The 25,706-nt window shown below is 37.9% G+C and overlaps 1 protein-coding gene across 9 annotated transcripts in view; it reads right to left on the reverse strand.

Moving 5' to 3' along the window:
- Positions 1 to 229: 229 nt before the first annotated feature.
- LRRC28 (leucine rich repeat containing 28) overlaps positions 230 to 25,706 on the reverse strand; it is a 158,939-nt gene continuing 133,462 nt past the window's right edge. For 7 of the 9 annotated variants that reach the window (XM_072797197.1, XM_072797253.1, XM_072797261.1 and 4 more), the window contains 3 exons: positions 23,404 to 23,579; positions 21,648 to 21,807; positions 230 to 538 (listed from right to left, as the gene is read on the reverse strand). In XM_072797197.1, coding sequence (XP_072653298.1) covers positions 466 to 538; positions 21,648 to 21,807; positions 23,404 to 23,579 — 409 coding nt within the window. In that variant the 3' untranslated portion in view covers positions 230 to 465. Of the gene's footprint in view, positions 539 to 15,087; positions 21,808 to 23,403; positions 23,580 to 25,706 lie in introns of all 9 variants that reach the window. The other 2 variants (XR_012017006.1, XR_012017007.1) reach the window with 1 other exon arrangement.

Genomic DNA, 25,706 nt, shown 5'->3' on the forward strand with positions numbered 1-25,706 from the left:
AACATGGAGGATAATCTCTGGGGGAAATAATTCTCTGGGTAAAAAAGAGAGGAAAAGATTAAAAGTATTGTGAAGGTATATGTGTTCAAAAGTTAATTTGGCTCTGTTATCAAATTAGAGGACTTCAGGGAACTGAAACTTGGCTTTCAAGATTTGGGGAGGCACATTGCACTAAATAGTTTGCTTATGAGACACACATAAAAAGAAAAACACAGAAGACAAAGGGTCCTTAATTTGGGGGAGGATATATTCCAACTTGGGGGGAAGAGTGAAGGCATTTCAGCTCTGAAGCTCAATCATGACATTTCCAGAGAGTTCTGTAGTCCCCCGCATTTGACAGGACAGGATGTGAGGGCCTGTTCCGCCAGGCTGGACTGTCCTGTCCCTCTGCCACACAAACAGCGTACAATATGCAGGCCACTGCAGTGTCAAGTTGGCAAAACTCCTGAGGCTCTTGAGTGTTTATCAACTCAGTAGGTCAAAAGTCTGCAGACACTGGGTGGAGCAGCAGTAAGCCACAAAACTAACTGTTGTCCTCCTGGAAGGGGAAAAGAGGGAGAGAACACTGTGAGTTCAAGATTAAAGTCTCAGGATTCTTTCCATTAGAGGCAGTCATTTTCTTTGTTAAAGCAAAGGATTAGGCATGGCCAAAAAAGTACACAACAGAAATGTAAATTTCCTTTTAAAACTGAACACTGGAATCAGGTGAGGTATGCGTAAGCTCATTTTAGTGATTTTCAAATGACCTCATAACCCCCAAGTTAGCAGCTAAGAAAAAAATAAGCTTTTTCCATGTTATAGTCTGAATTCTGCTTATTAGAACCAACAATGCAATAATAGAATTTGAAATATGTTATTAAAAATTGGGTAACAGAAAATATCACCCATTTAGCTGGAGCACTTAATACTGAAGAACTTAAAAAAAAAAAAAAAGGTTTTAAGGACTTTATCTTACCAATGTATTCACCCGGGATTGTTTGGAGAGGTAATTTTAGAATCTTACTAAGAGCATTTGAGGGTCTTCTTCACACATAAAAGAGGAATCCCATCTCAAACTCCCATCTGGCACCTTTTATCACTGAGCCATGAGCCCTCTGACCCACTCTGGACAGCTCCAGCTATGGGAGGGCCTGCTTTTCTCACCAGGAGAAAATGGTTTACTGTTGTTTCCACAAGACATCCTGTGGTGATCATCTTGTTTCCCCACCCCTTAATCCAGTGTTGGTTTTCTCTGTTGCCCAAGCAGGTCATGTCTATATATCACCCAAGCTGCCTGATGGCTGGTTTCTGACTGGATTAGGTCAGTGGAGGCAGAGCAGGAGGATGAAGGAGAGAAAAGCAGAATATTTTTTTTCTTCTGTTTAAAGTGTAGTTAATTGAAGTGTATTAACATACATACGAGAAAATTCACCTGCTTTCCATACACAGTTGAATGAGATTTGAAAAATATACAATTATTTAACACCAAAATCAAGAGAGGAAATATTTTTTATTCCCCAAAGTTCCTCATCTTCATTTGCAGCCAATTGCCACACCCCCTCCTCAGCCCACTCCCCACCAAGTCTCTGGCAACCATTCATCATTTTGATTATCTGTGGGTTTTGACTTCTTTTCCCCTGGGCTCTGACAGTCTTCCAAAAGAAGCTTTGCTACCATTTTCATCTTGATTGATAAATGCCTTCAAGGCAAGAGCTAGACCTACCTCTTTTGCCTTACATTTCTGGATCAATTATTCTGGATTCCCTTACCAACTAGCTTCCATCTAGGTTTGGCTGATGGGAGGATAAAGCTCCCCTGGATGGCCCTTCTTGAATGGCTCCAGTAACACTTCAACACTCAGCCAGGTAGTGCCAAATCGGCCTCAGCTTTTGATTCCTGCTTGCAGAGGGCCTCAAAATCATCAAGAGAAGAGAGCTCAGAGCCTCCCCGAGTCTTTTCTGAGCATGTTCACATCCCTATACATGCATGTAGCCATACAGACTCCCAAGGGATATATTAGCGGTTTTTAAAGCCCCTACAGAAAGCTTATTTCCCCAATTCCCTTTTCCAGCTTTATGGTTAGTCTATTGTTTCAGCCCCAACAGTTCTTCATGGCCTCAGGCAGCTGTGACATTAAGCAGTTGCCTATAATTGGTTTGACAATTTCTGACAAACACCCTCAGAGAAGAGGCTTTTTGTATTGGTGAGCTCTGACTGAAGTCTAATAAAGATAAGCTGGCAAGCTTGGTCTGTCAGTGAACCACAGAAAAGGACAAAGACCGTGCTCTGGTGATGGACCTTTGAAGCTCCTCTAGCTCCCTCTACCCCTTTTCAGCGGAGCCAGAATGCTGGTTTTACCTGGGATTGCAAATTCTTGATTTTCAAGGTTCAGAGTACAAGATGGTGCTATGAAAGCTTACTATATCACAAAGGTCTCTGTTCTGAGATTTAGCCACTTTTCTTGAGTAAATGCACACTAGATTGCTGTAAGCCTTTTGTTAATTTCCAGAGTTCTGAAAATTTTTGTTGTGGCCATTTTTGCTGGTTTTCTCTTTGCTTTTGTGGAAAGATTGAGTATTTGCACTCCGTCTCTACCTCTCTGACTAGAGCTCCTACCAGACAGCCCTTCTGTTGGCTCTGGTTCTCAGCAGCCTCCAGATTTCCTCATGTGTCAGGCCTAAGGTTAAGGGTGGTAAAGCTTCTACTGTTGTAAGTTTCCAGGGACTTTATCATCCTTGTGGGTGCTCTGAATCCTGCCTCAATTTCTGCAAATTGTCCCTCTCCATTCATTCTCTTCTCCATTCAATTCTCTTCAAAATCTCAGGTAATGTGTGTTTTCTATTCTAGCTAGTTTCCCAACTGATTTAGTAAGTGTTACAAGAAAGGAAACAGTCCATCAAGTTGGAATTCTAGAATTGGGTTGATCAGTGCACAAATGGCTTACTAGGGAAAAATGGGACACTGCTAACATGCAGTATGGTGTGGCATCTTAAGTACTCAAAGCATCACTTAAACAGACTGCTAAGGGAGGGTAAGGCGCTGAGGTCAAGTGACTGCAACTTGATTGCTATGGCATCACAGTCAATTCAGAGATTGTGCATGAGGTGGCTTCTTCTGATTGCTTATGAGATTATTGCTCCTCCACTTCAATCTCCATCCCCACCCCCAATAAAGTGCAGTGCCTTGAACTGCTAACTCAAGGCATAGATACAGAATCAACATTTCTGTTGTGGCTCTAAAGGAATTCTTATTCTATGAAGCCATAGGAAGGAAATGTCTGAAGCCTGAACATACAAGTTACATACCCCTGTATAGAGTCTCATACTAAGGTAAAGATGCTGGCTGGGAAGGGATAGAACCTGGAAACTTGAAATTAAAACCTCTGTACAGACACAAAGCTAAGAACTTTGAAAATTCTAATATCTCTAAGCATTTCTTCACACCAGAAACAGCCTTTCTTACCTTCCGAGACAATGAGCATTGCCTTGAGTAAAGATATTTCACTGACTTCATCTGGGTGGTCACCTAAAAAAGTGCCTATTCTCCTCAGGACCCACCAGTCACCATCTGTAGGGCCACAAAGGGTGTAAAATCCCAGCACAATCCAGAGAATTAATTGTAAGGCCTGCTACTAAGAGAGAGAACATACATGAAGAAGTTGCAGGATCTTGCCAAATTTTATTAGCAGGTCCTGGAGAGCAAGCATGCAAATGGATTCTAAGTAAATTAGCCAGCAAGACTAAATTTAAGTTTGGATCAGGCCAACAAGAGTGTTCACATATGCCTCAGGATTTAATGTGTTAGCCTGAGCACCTATAATAGCTGATAGAAGTCCTGAGTCAGTAAAGGCCTACAGTCAAGGAGCAGCAATGCTGGAACTCATGCTTCCCACTATGGAGGTAAGAGATCTAAGCTTCAGAGAAACAAGAACTTTGAAGTGGATCTGATGTATGTGATGCAACTTGGTCAGCCATTTCCTGAAAACCTTTGGGAGAGCCAAGAAGGCATTTCCTTTGCCAAAACTAAAAGTATGTATTGATGAGGGGGATACAAACTAGAAGCAGCAAACACACTTGATATTTAATATGACACATGCCTATCAGAGGTGAGAGAGAAATCCTCCGAAAGGTCAGGTGTCTGCTGCACTGCTAAAGTTTCAGAAGAATTACATCTGGAATGGCATTATGAAGAAACAGATACACACTGTGGGTGCCTTTGGATTTTCATGGCAAAATGTATTTGGGTGGGGACGTTTGGTTCTGCCAAGATGGAGTAGTCCAGTCCTTCCAGGTCCTTCCTCTTACAATTAAAACACAATAAACTGGCCTAAACACAACAAACATGAATAGGAAGGCTCTGAGAAACAGAAGGAATGTGGACATCTTAGAGACCTTGGGAAGCAACACAGCAGTGGTGAGTTCCCTAGGTTTTCTTACTGCCTTCCATATAGCCAGATAGGATTGCTTGGAGAAACCCAGAACCACCAATAGGCACAGGCAAAAACAATGATCTTCAAGAAAAGCCTCTTTCCCCCTTGCCAAAGGACCAGGACAGAGACATCTGTAGAGGCAAAGTAAGTAGTTGCTTCATGCTGGTATGAGGGAATAGAAAATGATAGCTAAAGGTACAAGGTTTCTTGAAGGGTGAGAAAAATGGACTGTAGTGCTGGCTGTACATATCCATGAATATATAAAAACTGCTGAATTGTATAAACAGGTGAATTGTATGATATGTGAATCATCTCATTAAAGCTGTTTGAAAAATAAAAGTACTTAAAGAAGAAATAGACAAAGCCACAATTAGAGTGGATACTTCAAAATCCAACTCAGCAACTGACAGAACTACTAGACAGAAAATCAGCAAAAGTACAGAAAAACTAAACAACTCAATTGAACCAAAGAATCTAATTGACATATATAGAACACTTCACTGAACAACAGCAGAATACCTCCCCCCCCGCCCCCTCCCCCCCAAAAAATGTCCATGGGAACATTCACCAGAATAGACTGTATCCTTGGCTCTAAAACATATTTCAACAAATTGGAAAGAATTGAAATGATACAGAGGATGCATGTGGTTTCATCTCCGATAAAGAGCCTAGAAGTTATTACTCTTGGCCATACAAGAACTGAAAATCAGGAACTTTTCTTCCAGCCACCAGAGAATTAAGGATGTAGGACAAAGAGCAACCTCAAAGTCTAGAGAGACAGGTCAATCTGGAGAGTCACAGCTGAGATTTGCTCACCTGGACAGAAGGTTCTAGAACTGCTGGAGGCTGAGTATAGGCTAGCCTGAGAGTCAGACAGTCCTGGGGCTGCAATCTTAGCATTGTCCCACACATTCTTGGGTTTTTACCTACAGAAATGCTATAGGCTGTCATGGTAAAAAATTTTTTTAAAAATTCCCTTGCCGCTCAGTCAGAAAGAGGAAAGAAGTAGTTATTGTGTGACATGCCCAGAGCATCATCCAGAACAAAGGACTGCTCTCCAGAGGAAAAGAGTTTATCAGAGCTTTATCCCAGCTGGAGAAAGGCATTGTTCCCACTCCAGACCCCTCTAGCCTATTCATATCACCTAAGTGGGGAAAGCAAACTATGAGACAGGAGAGAGACTTGTGAAAGTCACAGCCCAGACACAGGCCCATTAAGACACCGAGATATAATAAAATTTCAGAACGCTTCCCTCCCTCACACATTAGCACCCGAGTAACTGGTTCCTAGCATAAGAACAGTGGATTACAGATAAAACAACGAAATGCTAACTCTCTGAGGTGAAGTACATAGGATGGAGCCCAAAGTCAAGCAAGGAGACTAAAACAATGACACTAAAGGGATTTGCATTTGAAGCCTCTGGCACCTACACCTACAGCAAATATGAGACAGAGCCCAACTCCTAGCCTGATTAACATAAAATTTCACACTAAATGACTATTTGCCTCAATTCTTTTTACCTAATACAACATGTCTTGACTTTCAACAACAACAAAAAATTACAGATATGACATGAAGCAAGAAAAAGCACATGTTGAAGAGACTTCAGAACCAGAGCCAGGTAGGACACAGATGTTGGTATTACCAGACAGAGAATGTTGAAAGGTAGAACAGAAAATCCAAGATCTGTGGGATAATTTCTAAAGGTGCAACATATATATAATTACAATACTAGAAGGAGAAGAAAGAGAGAAAAGAAATTTGAAGTAGTAATGGTGAAGAACTTAACAAAATTAGTAACAGATCCAGTAGCATAACAGCACCGAGCAGAATATCAAAAACAAAACAACCCCAAAACAACACATAGCCATATCATATTCAAACTAGAAAAAAGAAAAAGGACATTTTCAAAAAGCAGAGGAGAAAAAAAAAAAACCCTTACATATAGAAGAACAAGTATATGTACTACAGTGGACTTATTAGTGCAAGCAAGAAAAGAGCAGAGTAAAAGTGCTCAAAGGAAAAAAAAATCACTAACTTAGAATTCTATACCCAGTAAAATTATCCTTACCTATAGAAGAACAAGCATATGAACTACAGTGGACTTACTTCATGCAAGCAAGAAAAGAGAATATTTTGTGTGGACAAAGAAAAAAAAAATCACTTCGAATTCTATACCCAGTAAAATTATCCTCCAGAAGTAAAGGAGTATAAAGACTTTTCCAGAGCAACTGATAAGAGGAAAATTCACTGCCAGGCAGACTTGCCCTGCAAGAAAGATTGTAAGTTCTTCAGTGAAATGAAGTCCTTCAGTGAAGGAAAATGATATAGGTCAGAAACTCAGATCTAAAAAAACCAGGAAGCCTGCTGGAGAAGGAATAAATAAAAGTAAAGTACTTTATTTTTCAAATTTTCAATTGATCTAAAACATAACTTGTCTAAAGTAATAAGGGTAGCAATGTATAGTATGAGTACCACAGATGGATAGTGACATGAATGACAGCAATTTCATAAAGGATGATAGGGAGGAATGCAGAATGTTCTGTTACAAGACACCTCTACTACACATTCAGTAATATAGTGTCATTTGAAGATGGGCTTTAGTGAAAAAATGTATTTTGCAAACTCTAAGGAAACCACTATACATTTTTTTAAAAGGAGTATAATTGTTGGTATGCTAAGAGGAGATAAAATGGAATCATGTAAAATACTCAATTAAAACCAGAGTAGGCAGAAAGGAGGGGGAAGGAGAAATGAAGAACAAATATAAAAATAGAAAACAATTATAAACATAGTAGATATTAATCCAGCTAAATCAAAATCACTTTAAATCTGAATTGTTTAAATATACCAATTAAAAGACAGACTATATTAGTGGATGAAAAAACAAGACCCAGCTATATACTATGTACAAGAAACCCACTTTAAACATATAGATGTGAACAAGTGAAGAGTAAAGGGAGGGAGAAAGATAAAGCATGTTAACATTAATCAAAAGAAAGATGGAATAACAAATCAATTTCAGATGAAGTAGACTTCAGGACAAGGAAAAGTGTCAGACATAAGGAGAGGCATGACATCATGATATGGGTGTTAATTCTCCAAAAAGACGAAACAATGTGAAATGTATGAATCTAATAACAGAACATCAAAACATTTGAGGCACAAAATGATAGGACTATAAAAAGAACAGACAAACCCACTATTAGAGCTGTAGATTTCAACACCTCTCTTTAAGTAACTGATAGATCCAGAAAGCAGAAAATCAGAGAAAATATAATTGAACTCAACAACACCATTAATCAAATGGACCTGACATTTATAGATACTCTATCCAACAATAGAAAAATACACATTCTTCTCAAGCTTGTGTGTAATATTATTCAGCAAGATAGACCACATTCTAGGATATAAAATCGCACCATAAAAAATTTAAAGGAGGAGAAATCATACAAACTTTGTTCTCAGACCACCGCTGGAATTAAACTAGAGATTCATAATAGAAAGACAGATGGAAAATCCCCAAATACTTGAAAATTAAACAATTAAGTTCTAAATAAAACATGAGTGAAAGAACAGGTCTCCAGAGAAATTTTTTTTTTAAAGATTTTAACTATTTATTCAGAGGGACACAGCTAGAGAGAGAGGCAGAGGCAGAGACAGAGGCAGAGGGAGAAGCAGGCACCATGCAGGGAGCCGACGCGGGACTCGATCCCAGGCCTCCAGGATCATGCCCTGGGCCGCAGGCGGCGCTAAACCGCTGCGCCACCAGGGCTTCCCCAGAGAAATTAAAATATTTTGAACTGAGGGGTGCCTGGGTGGCTCAGTTGGTTAAGCGTCTTGACTCAATTTCTGCTCGGGTCATGGGATTGAGCCCCATGTGGAGTCTGATTAAGAGTCTCTCCTTCTGCCTCTGCCTCTCCCCTACCTTGTGCTCTCTCTCTCAAAAAAAATAATCTTTAAAAAATATTTTGAAGTGAATGAAAATGAAATACAACTAATCAAAAAATTGTGGTATGCAGCAGAAGCAGTATTAGAAGGAAGCTTGTAGCACATGAAACATATGTATTTGAAAAGAAGAAATCTCTGAAATCAATAACCTGAGCTTCTATGAAAAAGTCAGAGAATAAAGAATAATTTATGAAGAACAGCCTAAAGTAAGTAAAAATCAAAAAGCGTGTTCTCTCTCCATAATGGAATCAAATTAGAAATCCACAACAGAAAGACAACAGGAAAATCTCCAAATATGGAAATAAAAAACAGTTCTTTGACCTTCTCTGACCCATGGGTCAAATGACTACTTTCCCATGGATTAAAGAGGCAGTCTCAAAGGATATAAAAATTTACATAAACTCAATGAAAATGAAAATACAACATATCAAAAATTTTAAGACATAGTAAACTAGTGCTGAGAGAGAAAGTTATAGTATTTAAATGCTTGTTAAAAAGGAAAGGTCTCAAATCAATAATCGGAGCTGCTGTTCCAACCCCCACCCCCCAAAAAGGCAAAGTAAACCCAAAGCAAGCAGAAGGAAGAAATAAGAAATCAATGAAATGAAAAATTTCACTAGGATTAAGGTCAATACAATTGATACATCTTCAGGAAGACTGGCAGAGATAAACAGAGGGAATACTCTCTTAATATAAGAAATGAAACAGGTGATATCAGTACAGATCCTGAAGCCATTAAAAATATGAGAATATTGTGAACAACTTCATAGTCATAAATTTGTAAACTGAGAATAGATGAATTCCTTGAAACTATAAATTGCCAACACTCAACCAAGATGAAATATCCAGGCTGAATAATCTTATAACTATTAAAGAAACTGACTTTGTAATTAAAAAAAGAAACTTCCAGGCCCAGATGATTTCACTAGAGAATTCTATTAAACATTTAAAGAAGAGTTAAGAGGAATTTTTACACAATCTCCTGCAGAAAAATAGAAGAGGAGGAACACTTCCCAACTCATAAGGCCAGTATTACTTTGACGCTAAAGCCAATGACGGGATGCCTGGGTAGCTCAGTGGTTGAACGTCTGCCTTTGGCTCAGGGCATGATCCTGGAGTCCTGGGATTGAGTCCCACATTGGGCTTCCTGCATGGAGCCTGCTTCTTCCTCTGCCTGTCTCTGCTTCTCTCTGTGTCTCTCATGAATGTATGAATGAATGAGTGAATGAATGAGTGAATGAATGAATAAAATCTTAAAAAAAAAAAGCCAATGACTACCAGAAAACTACAGACCATTTCTCTCATGAACAAAGAAACAAAAATCCTCAACAAAGTAATACTTAACTAAATTAATACAGAAATGTAGAAAAAGAACTATACACCAGGATCAAGTGGGAGTATTCTGGCTATGTAAGGCTGGTTTAATATTTGAAAATCAATTTCATCCACCATATCAAAAGGTGAGTGAAAAAAATGTGTATGATATCAACGGACTCAGAAAAAGCATCTGAGAAAATACAACATCCATTCATGATAAAGTCTCAGCAAACTAGGAATAGAGGGGATCTTTCTCAATTTGATAATTAGAATCTACAAAAAACTGACTGCTGGGACACCTGGGTGGCTCAGCGGTTGAGCATCTGCCTTTGGCTCGGGGTGTGATCCCGGAGTCCCAGGATTGAGTCCTACATTGGGCTTCCTAAATGGAGCCTGCTTTTCTCTCTGCCTGTGTCTCTGCCTCTGTGTGTGTTTCTCATAAATAAATAAATAAAATATTAAGAAAAAAAAAAAAAAACCAACCCAACTGCTAACATCACACTTTACAGTAATGTCTGCTATTATCACCTTAAGCAACATAGTATTTGAAGTTTTAACCACTGCAATAAGGCAAGAAAAAAATAAAACGCATACAAAATGGAAAGAAGAGAAGTAAAACAATTTCTGCCTTCAGATGGCATGATATGATTGTATACATAGAAAATGCAAAGGATCTACAAAAAATACTCCTATACTCTTAAGCAAGTTCACCAAGGTTGCAGGCATGTTACATCAAAACACAAAAATAAATCACATTTCCACATACTAATAATAAACACATGGAAACTGGAATTTAAAAATATAATATCATTTATAGACAGAAAGAAAGTGAAATATTAGGGTATAAATTTAACAAAACACTAAGGGATCTGAATGCTGAAAATCAGCAAATACTGATGAGAGAAATAAGAGTACCTAAATAAATGAAGAGTCACAGTATTCACACACTGGCAGCAAAGATGTTAATTCTCTCCAAGTTGATCTATAGATTGAATGCAGTTATTTTCAAAAACCAGTATAAGGGTCTTGTTTTGAGAAAAAGATAAGCCTATGGAAATTTATATGGAAATCCAAAGGCCCTGGAATAGTTAATACAATCTGGAAAGGTAAGAATAAAGAAATATCCCTTTATCTGATAGTAAGGCCTAATATATAACTACAGAATCAACATAGTTTGGCATGGACAGATAGACACAGATCAATGGAACAGAATAGGGAACATCTTTATGGCCTTGGGGTAGGTAAAGATCACTTAGGACACAAAAAGCACTAACTATGAAATTAAAATGGATAAATTTGACCCCATCAAAATTAAAGCTTTCTGCTTTGCAAATTACACTCATAAGAAGATGAAATCACTTTTGAGATTTTCTCAATTCAGGAAACTATATAAATTTTAAGCTATTAGATACTTTGTATTACCTTAATTTAGAAAAAAATAAAAGTTGGTTGGAACCCTATTTCAGATAATTTGCTACACCAGAATGTATATATTTGTATATATCACAACTGAAATGAAGATCAGATATAAAATGATCTTAAATGATAAGTGGATTTTTTGAGGATCACCTAACTAAACTCTCCCTGTTTTTTCTTAACTATGTTACATAGAAGCAATACATTTCATGGCACTGAATTTTTAAAAATAAAGGTTCTAAGCAAAAGAATCCAACTCTATAAAAATGTGGAATTTTTCTAACTTCCTGAAGCATAATGCCCATTGGCATCATTAAGTTCTTACGATGGAAGAGGGATGAAGAGGGTAGGGTGGGTAACCTGGAGGTGTCATATTTGTGCTACAAAAAAAAAAAAAAAAAAATCCCAACTCTGTGTACTTACTTTTGGGAGATTCATCTAAAAACATATTGTATCGGCCTTAAGAATGGATTTGTGCTGGTTTGATCCTTTAAAATTCCAGAACTGTGGCACCAGAGATGTGATAGGGGAGAAATTCTGAGCTAAGCAATAAACTTTATAGTTAGGAAAAAAAAAGATGCTAGTAAATTCTACAAAGAACATCAGATATGACATTTGTTGCTTTAGAATCTTGAACTTATTTATAGACGAGGCAGGAAAAAGAACATTTCAGCTTAGTTTTAAAATACAGAAATACCACTATTCTTAAAAAAAAAAAAATCACAATGTGGTTGGCACATACTGGAGCCCAAAAAATCATAAGAAATATGGTATTTTCTTTGCAAACGTGTTTCCTGATTAGGAACAAAAAGCATAGCCTTGACTCATACAGAAATTCAAGCCAGAAGAAAAATATTTATTAGACAGAATTGATTGGATGATATCCTAAGCCTGTGCACATATTAAGGGAGAATCATCTCATGACACATTTACATTTGTTGCACTTCTGTTAACAATGCTTGTTACAAAAAAAAAAATGCTTGTTATGTTTGTAACTTGTTACATATACAAAACTGCTTGTTACATTTATGTTAACAGTGACTGTCTCTCATGGGAAGAACCTATGTGCAGAATGAGGGGCTTACATACTACATACTGGTAGCTATATTTAATTGGTCCATGCCCTAGAATGTTAGGGGTGAAATATGTATGGGGAAAGATGGATCAGCTGGTTTGGTCACAGCTGAATCCCCAATACCTAGTACTGAGTTTGGCACATAGCGGATGGTCAGTACGTTAACTGTTGAGTGATACAAGGATAAAACAGTTACGAACAATTTACTTAGGTGAAGAACCTTTTACCTGTGCAAACTTACATAAGTCACCTTAAGAGTGTGCCAATGAATACACTTCTGCTGGAAGAAAAAAAATCCCAAACACAAGTAAGCAAATAATGTCAGTATTACTGATGTTAATTGTTTCACAGAAGAAAGTAATGGTCATAAAAAGCAAGGGTATAGAAATGAGAAACATCTTGTTAAGTGATCTGACCAGATAAGAATCAGAAGAGATTATTTACAGATAAAGTCCTTATCCCTAAGATAAAGAAGGGAGGAGTACTAAGTTGTTCTGAAAGATGTTGTTGGGAAGCCTTAAGACAAAGAATTCTGCATCCCTCTAGCAAACAGACCTCTGTCCCAAGGCAGTCACCCAGACATCTGGCTGTGTCATGGAATCACTCTGGCCTCAAAGACCTGAGTGATTTCCTGAAGAAAACCAAACTCTAACTCTGAGCTCAAAAGCAGCTGAGAAGCCATAGTGTCATTACCTACATGATTGTGAGGCACATTCACTGCATATCTGCTGACTGGACAGATTAATAAACAGGTGGATGAGTTATTCTGAGCAGTTTGGAAGGAACTCCAATGGCATTTTTTAACAGGAATAGGAAAAAAAGTTCTAAAACCCACATGGAAGCAACAAAAGATCCCAAATAGCCAAACAAATCTTGAGGCAGAACAAAGCTTGGAGGAATCTTACTTCCTGACTTCAAATGTTTTACAAACCTTCAGTAATCAAAACAGTATGGTACTGGCATAGAGATAGATATACAGACAAATGGAACAGGACAGAGAGCCTAGAAATAAAGCACACATACGTTGTCAACTGACCTTCCACAAAGAAGCCAAGAACACAAATGGGGAAAGGGCAGTCTCTTCAACAAATGGTTGAAGACTGAACATCCAGATGCAAAAGAATTAAACTGGACTTTTATCCAACACCATACACAAAAAGACCAACTCAAAATGGATCAAAGACTTATTTGTAAGATCAGAAAGTATAAAACTCCTAGAGGAAAACATAGGGGGAAATCTTCTTGACAATTTGCAATGTTTCTTGGATATGACGACCAAAAGCACAGCAAAAAAAGCAAAAATAGGCAAATGGGACTAGATCAAACTAAAAAGTTTCTGCACGGCAAAAACCACAATTAACAAAAGGAAAAAGCAACTTATAAAACAGGAACAAATATTTGAGAATCCCATATTTGATAATGGGTAAATATTTAAAATATAAGGAACTCCTATAACTCAATAGCAAAAAAAGTCTGATTTAAAAATGGGCAAAGCACTTACACAAACATTCTCCAAAGACACACAAATGCCAACAGGTATATGAAAAAGTACTCAACATCACTAATCATCAGGGACATACCAATCAAGACCACAATGAGATCCTATCTCATACCTGTAGGATGGTTATTATAAACAAATAAAAAACAAACAAAAAAGCCAACCAAACAAAAAATAATAAGTGTTGGAAAAGATGTAGAGAAATTGGAATCATTGTGTACTCTTGATAGGAATGTAAAATGGTAGTCTATGGAAAACAGTATGGCAGTTCCTCAAAAAATTAAAGTAGATCTGTCATATGATCCATAAATCCCACTTCTGGGTACATAACCTAAAGAATTGAAATCAGAGCCTCAGAGAAATACCTGCATACCCATGTTCATTACAGAATTATTCACAATATCCAAGATAGAAAAACAACTTGTGTCCATTGATGGGTGAGTGTATAAAGACAATGTTGTATAAATATACAATGGACTATTATTTAGACTTAAAAAAGAAGGATGTCCTGGCATATGCAACAACATAGACAAACGTGGAGGAGATTATGCTAAGTGAAATAAGCCAGCCACAGAAGGACAGGATTTCACTTGTATGAGGTATCTAAAAAAGTAAAACTCATAGAAGCAGAGAGTAGAATGGTGGTTGCCAAGGGCTAGGGGGGAAGAAAAAATGGGAGTAGTTGTTCAGTTTTAGTCATGTACACTGAACAAATTCTGGGGTGCTGCTGTGGAATGTAGTACCTATAGTTAAATAATATTATATTGTGCACTTAAACATTTGTTAGGAGAATAGATCTCCTGTTTAAATTCTCTTACCACAATTAAAAAAAAAAAAAAGAAATAGGGAGAATACCAATAATCTGATTCAATGGATCCTTAGTTAAGAAGTGGATTTAGGTGGGCAGCCCCGGTGGTGCAGCGGTTTAGCGCCGCCTGCAGCCCAGGGCGTGATCTGGAGACCCTGGATCGAGTCCCATGTCAGGCTCTCTGCATGGAGCCTGCTTCTCCCTCTGCCTGTGTCTCTGCCTCTCTCTCTCTCTCTGCATCTCTATGAATAAATAAATAAAATCTTTAAAAAAAAAAAAAAGAAGTGGATTTAGAGAGAGTCCACTTTAAAGTATTACCAGTGGTCGCTGAGTGAAGTAAGTCAGTCGGAGAAGGACAAACATTATATGTTCTCATTCATTTGGGGAATATAAATAATAGTGAAAGGGAAAATAAGGGAAGGGAGAAGAAATGTGTGGGAAATATCAGAAAGGGAGACAGAACGTAAAGACTGCTAACTCTGGGAAACGAACTAGGGGTGGTAGAAGGGGAGGAGGGCGGGGGGTGGGAGTGAATGGGTGACGGGCACTGGGTGTTATTCTGTATGTTAGTAAATTGAACACCAATAAAAAAAAAAAAATAAATAAAGTATTACCAGTGGTCATTTCTGGTGGTAGTACTTCCATTTGAAATAGTTTCCTTTTGTAGAATCGTATTTTCTAATTTTGCTTCAATGATAATGTATGAATTGAATAGATATGCTTTGTCACTCCCCAAAAATAAAAATAAAACCATTAGTCTACTAATGTTTTAACAATTAAACATATTTTTAATTTCTAAAGCAATTCCAGTTTTTTATAAAAATTCAGTACTACTCAAACGAAATCACTGTTAGGTTGAAAGCACTGTTTTACCATGCATAGTGGTACCCATATTTGACAAAGATTGGATCATGCTATGCAACCTGCTTAAAAAAAATTTTTTTTTAAGAAGAGAGGTGGTGCAGAGGCAGAGGGAGAGAGAGAGAATCTTAAGGAGGCTCCATGCCCAGTGCAGAGCCTGACACAGGGCTCAGTGTCACAACCCTGAGATCATAACTTGAGCCAAAATCAAGAGTTGGACGTTTAACTGACTGAGCCCCTCAGGCAGCCCTAAAAATATTTTTAACTAAACTTACAATTTTTTGCTGAAGAGTCTTTTCTTTTTTAACCCATATTAAGTTTTAAATAAAGGATTTTTTAAAAATCCCTCTCTCTCTCTCTCTCTATGTGTGTGTGTGTATATATATATATTTTTTCAAATCGTTGGTTTTGTGTATTTGTAAAAATATATTGTCACAATATGCAAATGATTCTATAGTATACAGAATTGAAAATTAAAGTCCCTCCTGACTAGACTATCCTACAACTCCACATTCCTCTCTCCCAAGATAACCACAGATAAGAGCTAGATGTACATCCTGTACACATGCATGTATTTCTGAGGTATCTTGTTCAGAATATTAGTGTATCCATTTTGTGTTTATGAGTACCACTTCAAAATTTCTTCATGCTATATGGTGATTCAATTAGTAGCTAATTGGTGAATCACTATGGTGATTCATAGTGTCTGAAACACAGATTTGAAGCAAGACTGCTAGGGTTCAAATTCCAGCTCTGCTATGAGACCTTGGCCCAGGTTCTAATATTCCTATGCCTCAGTCCCACCTCCTTCCACCCTCTATAAAATGGAGACTATATTAGGTTGAACCACATGTAAGTGCCAAGGCACATGATTGCTATGATTCAGTCTTGTTTTAAAATTCTTTAATTTTAAGGTTTTTTTTTTTTTTTTTTTTTTAAATAATTCAATCTAGTAACAGACCTGTCTTATAGTGCTTGGAGAGGAAATACAGTTCAGCTTCCAAGCTGGATCTCCTGACCCCTAAAAACCAGTATGTTCTTTCTATTCCAGCCTTCGGCCTCCCTGCACAAAAGCAGAGATGTCACCATACCAATACCTGTACACTGTAATATCTGTTACAGATAATCCTTAACCCAGTGATATCGGAAGAACCAGTGAGATTCTGGGCCATTTGTAGTTCCTGTCCCAAAACACCTTGGTGATTAAATGAAACCTTCTGAATGCCAAGATGATTACTTTTAGGTGTCAACTTGGGTAGGCCAAGGTGCTCAGTTGTTTGGTCAAACACCAATCTAGATGCTGCTGTAAAAGTATTTTTTAGATGCAATTAACATTTAATCAGTAGACTTTGAATAAAGCAGATTACTCTCCACGATGTGGGTGGGCATCATCTAATCAGTTGAAGGCCTTAAGGACAGAGCAAAGAAATAGAAAGACTTTTCTTTAAGACAGTGACCTGCTTGAGTTTCAAGTCTATGCCCTGCAGAATTTGGACTCAATTCCTAAATTTCCAACCTGCCAGTTTGCCCTATGGTTTTGGACTTGCCAACTCCTGCAATTGTGTGAATTAATTCCTTAAAATTAATCAATCTCTGTCTATATATGCAGATATAGGTATAGGTTCTGTTTTTCCGGACAACCCTTAACTAATATAGATATAACTACTGGAAGCGAGAAGCTGCCATAACAAATACTTAGAAATTTAGGAGTGGCTTTGAAATTGGGTAACAGGGGTTGGAAGAGTTATGAGCTGCATGGTAGACAAAGCCTAGAGTGCCTTGAAAAAACTGTTGGTAAAACACAGACATTAGAGGGTACTGGATGAGGCTCACGAAGGAAAGAGGGTGCTGTAGAGAGAGCTCCTACTGTCTTAGAGAACACATACATCGTCGTCATCAGAATGCTGCTAGGAAGATGAGCATTGAAGGTGTGTTTGCTGAGGTTTGGATAAAAGGGGAAAGTATGTTATGAGAAACTTGCAGAAAGGCGACCCTTTTATAAAGCACACAGAACTTGGCAGAACTGTATTCTGCTGGATGGAAAGCAGAACTTATAAGCAATGAACCTGGATGTGTAGCTGAGGGGATTTCTAAGCAAAGGGTTGAAGGCATGGCCTGGTTTCTACTTGCTGCTTACAGTAAGATGGTAGAGGAGGGAGCTAAGTGGAGGACACTGTTAGGCAAAAAGGAACCAGAACTTGAAGTTCTGAAAAATTCTCAGCCTATCCATATTATAACTAATGAGAAAGCTTGCTCTGGAGATAACACCAAGGGACAACTGTTTATACAATCAGTCATTTCAGCAGAAATGCTGACAGCTTGCACTTAAGGGGACAGGGATGGGACACAATGAGGAAAGGCTGTCAGGCTTCTGGAATTCTCCTGGCAAAAAAGGGGCAAGAAAGCAATTGAGGGAAGGGAGGAATGACCAAAGGGGATGGGGCAACTTTCTTGATTTTAGAGGGCAGGGCCCCACCCAGGGCTGATGGGGTGGGGCCTACACTGTGGTGGGCCTAAGGACAGAGTATCTAGCCAAAAGATTATTCTCAAGCATTAAAATCTAACGCGATTCTAGGTTCTGGACATATTTGGAACTCATTACCTCTTTTTCCTTCCCAATATTCTCCCTTTTGCCATAGGAAGGTCTATCCTATGTTTGTTCAAACATTACATACTGGAGCACATAACTTGGTTCATAACTGGAGAGGAGCCCCAGGAGGAATTATATCCGAGTTTGATCCATACCCGATTTAGATATTTAATATAAGATTTTGAACTTACGAGTTGATGCTGGAATGGGTTAGGATTTTGGGGGTGTTGGGATGGGATGAATTTATTTTGCATTTTTGGACCAGATTGTTAGGAGCTGAACTGTACTCTCCCAAACTCCCATGTTGAAGCCCTAACCTCAAACATGATGGTACTTGGAGTTGGGGACTTCTGGAGATAATTAGGTGTAGATGAGGTCATGAGGACAGGGCCCTTGTAATGGGACTCATACTCTTATAAAAAGAAGAGACACCAGAAAGCTGGTGTGTGTGTGCCCATACTCTCTCTGCCATGTTGAAGCAGCAAAAAAGTGGCCACCTGCAAACCAAGAAAAGAGCTCTCACCACATGCACCCTGATTTCAGATTTCCAGCGGCAGAACTGCGAGGAATAAATTTCTGTTGTTTAAGCCAGTGAGTTATGGTATTTTGTTATGGTAGTCTGAGCAGAGTATACAGTAACATTATTTGGAAACAGGATCACTGCAGGGATAATTAGGTAAGTGAAGATGAGTCAGTAGGATGGGCCCTAATGCAGTATCATTGATGTCCTTATAAAGGGGGGGCAGGCTTAGACACTGAGACAGAGAGAGAAGATGATGTGAAGACACAGGGAGAAGACAGCCATCTCCAAGCCAAGGAGAAAGGCTTCGAACAGACCCTTCCCTCAACAGCCCTCAGAAAAAACTGGCCCTGCTGACATCCTGATTTCATACTTCTGGCCTCCGGAACTGTGAGACAATAGATACCCTATTATTTAAGTCACCCAGTTTTGTGGCATTTTGTTGTGGCATTCCTAGTAAACGAATACATACTTCTGAGAAACTTTCAGTAGCCTGATTTCCTAATGGGAAATATAGAATTTGTGTAAGTCATGACTGTGTGGGGAATAATAAATAACTCTCTATGTTGCTGTTCTCCATTTTAATAAATGAACATAAATAAGTTTGGGGAATGAAAATTTGCTATGAGTATAAGGATTCACAGTCATGAATACACTAGTCATTCTTCTCTGTTATAGATATTTGAAGGTTTGGGTATCGCTTATGCAAAATATCGTAATTTCTTTTTACTGCACTCTATTAAATTTAAGTTGAAACTAACACTTGTATGGGACTTGGTATTTTAGAAGAATATCCAATATGTTCTTTTAAAATAATGCCAGATGTCCATATTAATTTAGATATTGGCTGATACATAAAATACAATTATTTTATGGCAAGCAATGCAAACTGAACTGAATATATTATAAAACTTAAAAATATTATTATAGAGACCTGAGTTTATGATATTAAAAATATTGATTTTATTTTCAGCAGTAAGCTACTGAATTCAAGTATTTGGTTTTTAGTTACAAAAGAAAGTACTTTAAAGACTATGATAGAAACTGAAGTCAATGCTTTTAATACAATCTCCATAGCAACAAGGGAAGGAGCAAAGTCTGGTGGACCAAATGAAAGCCACAAACTCTCAATTTCAACCCTAGCATTAACTCACCACAGAAGGCCATGTTTATATCTTGGCATTTCATCTGTGCTATAAACACAGGCACTTCTGGCTTTGCTCAACAAACGGGCATTGCCTAAATCCTATGTACTGAATATACTTATTTTATTAAGCTCATACTATTATATTTATGTTCTGAAACAATATAAGATTATTCATACTGAATTTTTAGGTTGTAGCAGAGAAGTAATAGTAAATAAAATACTCAAATACTGAATACATTTCCCAAATTTCACATAAAGATAACACAAAAATGACTTCATTTGAAGTATCTACTTTATTTTCACAAATTAATTACCATGATAAAAAGAGTATTTATCTTTTTGAATAGGTATTCAGAATGGTATCAGCTACTGACAGAGTATCCTGACCATACGGAATTGTTTTCATTTTCATATTTTCAGTAAGAAAAATGTCTTCTACAGAAAATTGTACAATAATGCATAAGGGTTTCACTATAGTTTAATGAATTAGTTAAAATTATCTCTGATGGTATTTTACTAATACGAAGAGCATTTGCTAAAAACACATATATCCACACAAGAAACTTTAAAGTCTCTGAGCTTAAGAAAAAAGATTAAAATAGTTAACATTTGCTTAATATTACATGGCTAGGCTCTTTCCATGAATGATCTCATTTGCTTCACAATGACCTTATTAAGCAGATATTATTATTATGCTCACTTTATTAATGAAAGGCTGAAGCTCAGAGATGTTAAGTGCTTTGCCCATGGTTTCCTGGTCCAAGCCCGTGCACCTGACTGCTATGCACTGGGGCTCTCCTCGACTCTGCCTATTTCATGTCAATTTTATTCATGTAGTAATACACTCAGACTCTGACTCAGTCCTTTTAACTTTAATCTAAATGGAATGCCGCCACTACATTTGATGATGTGGTCATCTTGGACTGGAAGTCACTCATTTAGAAAGGTTTAGAAGGAAGGCTTCTTGTGGGCAGGCGCAACAAAACAGGACACATTAAAAATACAGAAAGTGAAAACAGGTACTGAAAAGTATAACACAACAGGATCATTCAGGATTGGAAAAAGATCAATGTAGTTTTGCAAGGGAGTGGTTAGAGAGATAGTGGAGGGAACTACTGTTTGTTGGACACCCATTATATGTCAGGGTTTCACCTTCATCATGTGCCAATCCTCATGATGCCCCCGTCTCCCCAGCAGGCTGTTCTAATCCCATTCTGAGACTCGGAGAGGTCCAGCAACCTGTCCAGGCTCCCTTCTCATTCTATAAAAATGCTTATAAAGGAAACGCTCTTGGCACTAAATAGGAATAACAAGTTATCTGAAAAAGTTACTAACCCAAAATATCATTTGATGAATAAGTGAGGTGTTACAGAGTTTGTTGTGTTTTTTTTTTTTTTAACTTTGAAAAATGTGAACTTAGAAAATCCTAAATGTAGAATATCTATATGCTGAGGTTGTGCTAATGGGGATTTTTCATTTGATGTCCTAATTTTAATTGTCTAGTTTTTTTTTTTTAAACTACCAGGATAGGGGTTTTTACTTGGTGAACATTCTTAGCAAATTCAAGGCACTGTGCCAAGAAATAGAGAGTGGCAAGAGAATGGCATTTGGAAGTGTTAGAAATTCAAGACAGAAACACACATATACATGCACATACACACAAATGTGTGTGCACGATGTTGAGCCATGCACTTTCAGTTAGCAGTGCCAATTAAATAGAAGGGCTGGGCTGGTCCCATTATATAACAAATATTTTGTTCTTACATTCCTTATTGCCTAAAGACCATTGTGAATAGGGAATAGCAGGAAAACGCTCCTACAAAGAATAAGCTACTCTAAATAATACATACAATAAAACTGTTCTGTATACAACCAAAAAAGTAATAAAGGGAAGTCCAGTTTTCTTGTGATGCTGAAAATGTGCTTTTGTTTCATTCAGCTGTATCTCAGGAAGCACTCTATGCACCTTTAGAGCTGATGACTTAACAATACTTCCACGCATGGCCTCCACCCCTTGCCCAGGTGTAAGCCCTGGTGCCCACTTAGGCATGATTACCCCTGGTGCAGCCCTGCCATCGGCGTCTCTCTCAAGGGAAAGAGCTTGGGGTAGACAATCGTAAACATGGGCTCACTACACCGGTGACAGTGCCCCAGGGGGCAGTGCAGCAGCTCCAGGAGACTTCTGGGTAACGAGACTGGAGACAGAAAGTTCAAATCTGGAACACAAGAGAAAATCATGCATGAATTTAAAAAATCAGATTTCCTTAAGCTAGATTTAAGACATGTTTCTTTGTTACTAAGTCAGTTCAGTGAGTTAAAAAGTATCGCATGTTGAAAATACTATTATCTGATAGGCACAGAATTATTTGGAAATGAAAGATTTTTTAACCTCTTTGATACTAGGAGAAAAACCAAAATCTACTCTTTTAACAGCAAATAGAAGCTGTCTTGAGGTAGAAGCAAGAAAAGAATAAGACCAAATATTCTTGAAGAACAAAGATAAAAAAGGCATTAATTTACCCAGAGAAGGGTCGTAAAAACTTTCTATGGCAGACTTGAGACTGAAAAAGAACTGGCACCAAAGACCAACACTGACTTTCATTAAATTCTTCCTAAGTCAACTGGATATCTAGCATTACTCAAGTTGAACTATATTTACTGAAAAGAATGAAAATGGGAAACAAAGAAATCAAAGAAAAGAAAAAGAACGAAACAAGCTCTTCCGTGTTTCATTCCCGCAAGCTGTCATTTATAGAGAGGGTGTCTCCTTATCAGTCTAGCTGGAGCTCTACAAAAGAAACACTGAAAGCAAAACATCCCCATGGCCCAGGAATCCTGAACACAAGTGTAGCACTCTGGATTGCCATGGACGGGAAACATCCAAGAGACAGAGAGGGAAATGGTCACACTACAAATTACTGACTCATCTTTGGGAAGGAAACACAAATTATCTTCTCATCCTTTATATCTATTTGAACTTTATCAATAACCATTTATAAAAACAGAATTTACCCCTAGGTGAATAATTACAGTTGTCTTTTTAGTATTAAAAAAATAACATTGTATGAGACATTCCTAGAGGGTTAATGTGAGATGTTTTTGGATGGATCTTTATTTTTTTCTAAAGTAAAGACAAAACATTTAGCAGTTTTAAAAGCACTTGGAATGTATCTTATTAAAATTGCCTCCTGCTTTCTTAAAGCATCTCTGAGACACATATCACAATACCCATAAAATCTATGTACCGCCAAATCCTCTCCAAACCAAGAGTTAACGTGCTATGGTAATACTGCCAGGGACTCCTGATATTTCTTTCCCTTTAGGTATGAAATTTCTCAGATGCGAGGAGGCTGCTGGCTGAAACCTGCTTCTGCTGGGAGGTCCCCCATTTTGCTTTCAGGATAAGCTTTTGGCATTTTTTCCCCCAACTCAAGGAAGTACGTCTGCCAGCATTCTCACTTCCACCAGATATGTTCCCAAACACCAATTTCCTTCATTTAAACCACATGGTTTAACTTTTAACCTCCGTCCTTTATGACTGAAGACTGTATTTGAGTGAACGGTCCTCTGTGTCTGCAGGGGGTGCCGAAGGGAGCAGTGTTGATAAAATACTAAAACTGTGGTTTATTATTTCTTTTAATTAAAAAAAGGCCCCATTGTACAACAATGTGAATGTACTTAATGCCACTAACTGAGCACTTAAAACTGGTTAAAGTAAATTTTACGTTATGTAAGAAATGGACACCATAATAGGCACAGCATGAAATATAATTTCTAAGTTCACCGGTTAAGAGGCAGAAAGTCCTGTGTACCTTTAAGAAAAGTGTGGTAGGTGTGATGGAGACTCCTCATGGCCAGCTCTTGCAGAGGCAGAACATGGTCATTCTCTGTCCCTATGGCCTTCACCTCGGCAGGCAGGAAAACAGTTAGCTGCCCCGATGAGAAAGAAAGCAGCTTTACCTCGGAAACTTGAATGGGAGCCCCACAGCTGCAGAAAGACACATTCACAGTATTATTAGCAAAAAAAAAAAAAAAAAAAAAAAATAAGGCAAAGAATATACGTGCCAATAAAAATGTGTTAATCAAAATATACATTTAAAATTTTAAGACACTGCCGAATTGCCAGAATTCCTTTCAAAGTGAACAGATGCTAGCCTGGGTTCTTTAATAAAACCTGGCACAGAAATGTACACTCATCAATTGGAACTCAGCTATAGCACAGTTACTTCCAGTAAGGACAAACTTTGAAGGAACTTTCCTTTGTGAGACTGACACAATTTGTGCTGGAAGAGCCATTGATCCTCACTGCATTACCCTTTCCAAGTTCATGTCTACTGAAATTTTCAAAATTAAAAGGAAAAAAAACAGTGCTCTGTTAAGTTACAGCATTTTGTTTTAACCAAATTTTTGTGGTGGGGGAAGCAGCCCCATAAAGCAAATTGATTTTTAATGGTAGAAGATAGCTTTATTGGATCCCTCCACAAACTTGTACGGAAATTATTCATGACAAAGCCTATTGACTACACTAAGTTATGTCCTATCCCCCACAGCCACTCATAACTATAAAGGAGGTAGAGGAGCCTTGTTTCTACAACTGCCAAAACTATGGAATCCAACTTCATCCTATCTCTCGTCTGGGACCACCAGATTACCTAAAAGTCTCAAGACTTAACTTCTCTAATGACAAACAGGTGCGAACCAACCTTGGTTCTCCAGATACAATCTGAGGTAAGCTCTCTGTCCTCAACCAGAGACAGGCAATGAGGGAGAGGGCATGGGCTTGGGCTGCAGAAGCTGGCAGCTAATTCCTTTTACCAGAAAAATCAGAGCATCAGCTCTATGCCACCCAGTTAAAGAGACTTAAAGAGTATAACAACAAAACAAAAGAAAAGCAAATCCAAACAAGATGACTTTCCTTCGGAAAATGTAACAGTTACAATATAATTGTTCTAAAGTTGGGTCAGAGAAGATAAAGTGACTGATTGTCCAGGGAATTAAAGATTTCCTAGAGGAGACAATATCTGACTCAACTGACATCACTCAACCAATTTCTCCACCCAGCTGAAAAGAAAGAACCTCAGAAGGTCACTCTGAGACACCTTCCTGAGCAAAACCCATATCCAAAAGAGACCCACTGCTTCAAATTTGAACATTATAGTTTGATTTTGCCTTTTTCAACAGCATCTCATATTCTGTACCCAGTTTCTGGGATTCATCTATGTTGCTGCATGTACTATAGTTTACTCATTTTCACTGCTCTGTAGTAGCTGATAGACTGTTTCCAGCGTTGGGCTATCGTGAACATTTTTGTATTATTTGATGCAGATGAGCATACACTTCTGTTAGGTACATATGTAAGATCAGAACAGGCTTATTTATTACAGTAAGGAGAGACAGATGGTGAAAAGGTAAATATAAAATAAAACAGAGTGAGAGGGGAGTGAGAGCTGAATTAATCAAAGGAAGTCTTTTCTGAGGAGCTGACACCTGAGCAGAGACCCGACTGAAGAGTACAGTTGAATCAGGGAAGAGGAATTCCATCACAGGATGACAGGCATGTTAAATGGAGGACAGGAAATGAAGAACTCAGGGAGTCCAAAGCAGCTAGAACATAGTTGGGAAAAGTCTAAACAAGATTTTAGCAAACTGAATTCAACAATATATCAAGTCATTAGGGCCAAATGAGGTTTATTCTACCAATCAAGACTTTATTAACATTAGAAAAATCAATGTTATTCACTATACTAAAACTTAATAAAGGAAAAACCATAGATAATTTCAATAGATTAAAAAAGTTGTCTAACAAAATTCAACACTCATTAAAAAAAACTTAACAAATTTGAAAAGATGGGAATTTATTCATCTGAATAAAGCTAACTATGACAAGACAACAGTTTATACTTGGTGAAAGACTGTTTTCCCAATAAGTTCAGTAAGACAAACATGTCTGCTCTCACTACCTTTATTTAACAATGTACAACCACGCTAGGAATTTGAAGAGGGAGAATTATAAGAATTGTTAATCAGAAAGAAGCCTCTAGAAACTAGGAAGCATGAACAAGAAAGTTACTTAGAGGCTTAGAATGCCTCCCCCTCTAGACCTATTCGGGAAGGG

This window comes from Canis lupus, chromosome 2 (genome assembly GCF_048164855.1).
Source record: "Canis lupus baileyi chromosome 2, mCanLup2.hap1, whole genome shotgun sequence".
Taxonomy (NCBI): Eukaryota; Metazoa; Chordata; class Mammalia; order Carnivora; family Canidae; genus Canis; species Canis lupus.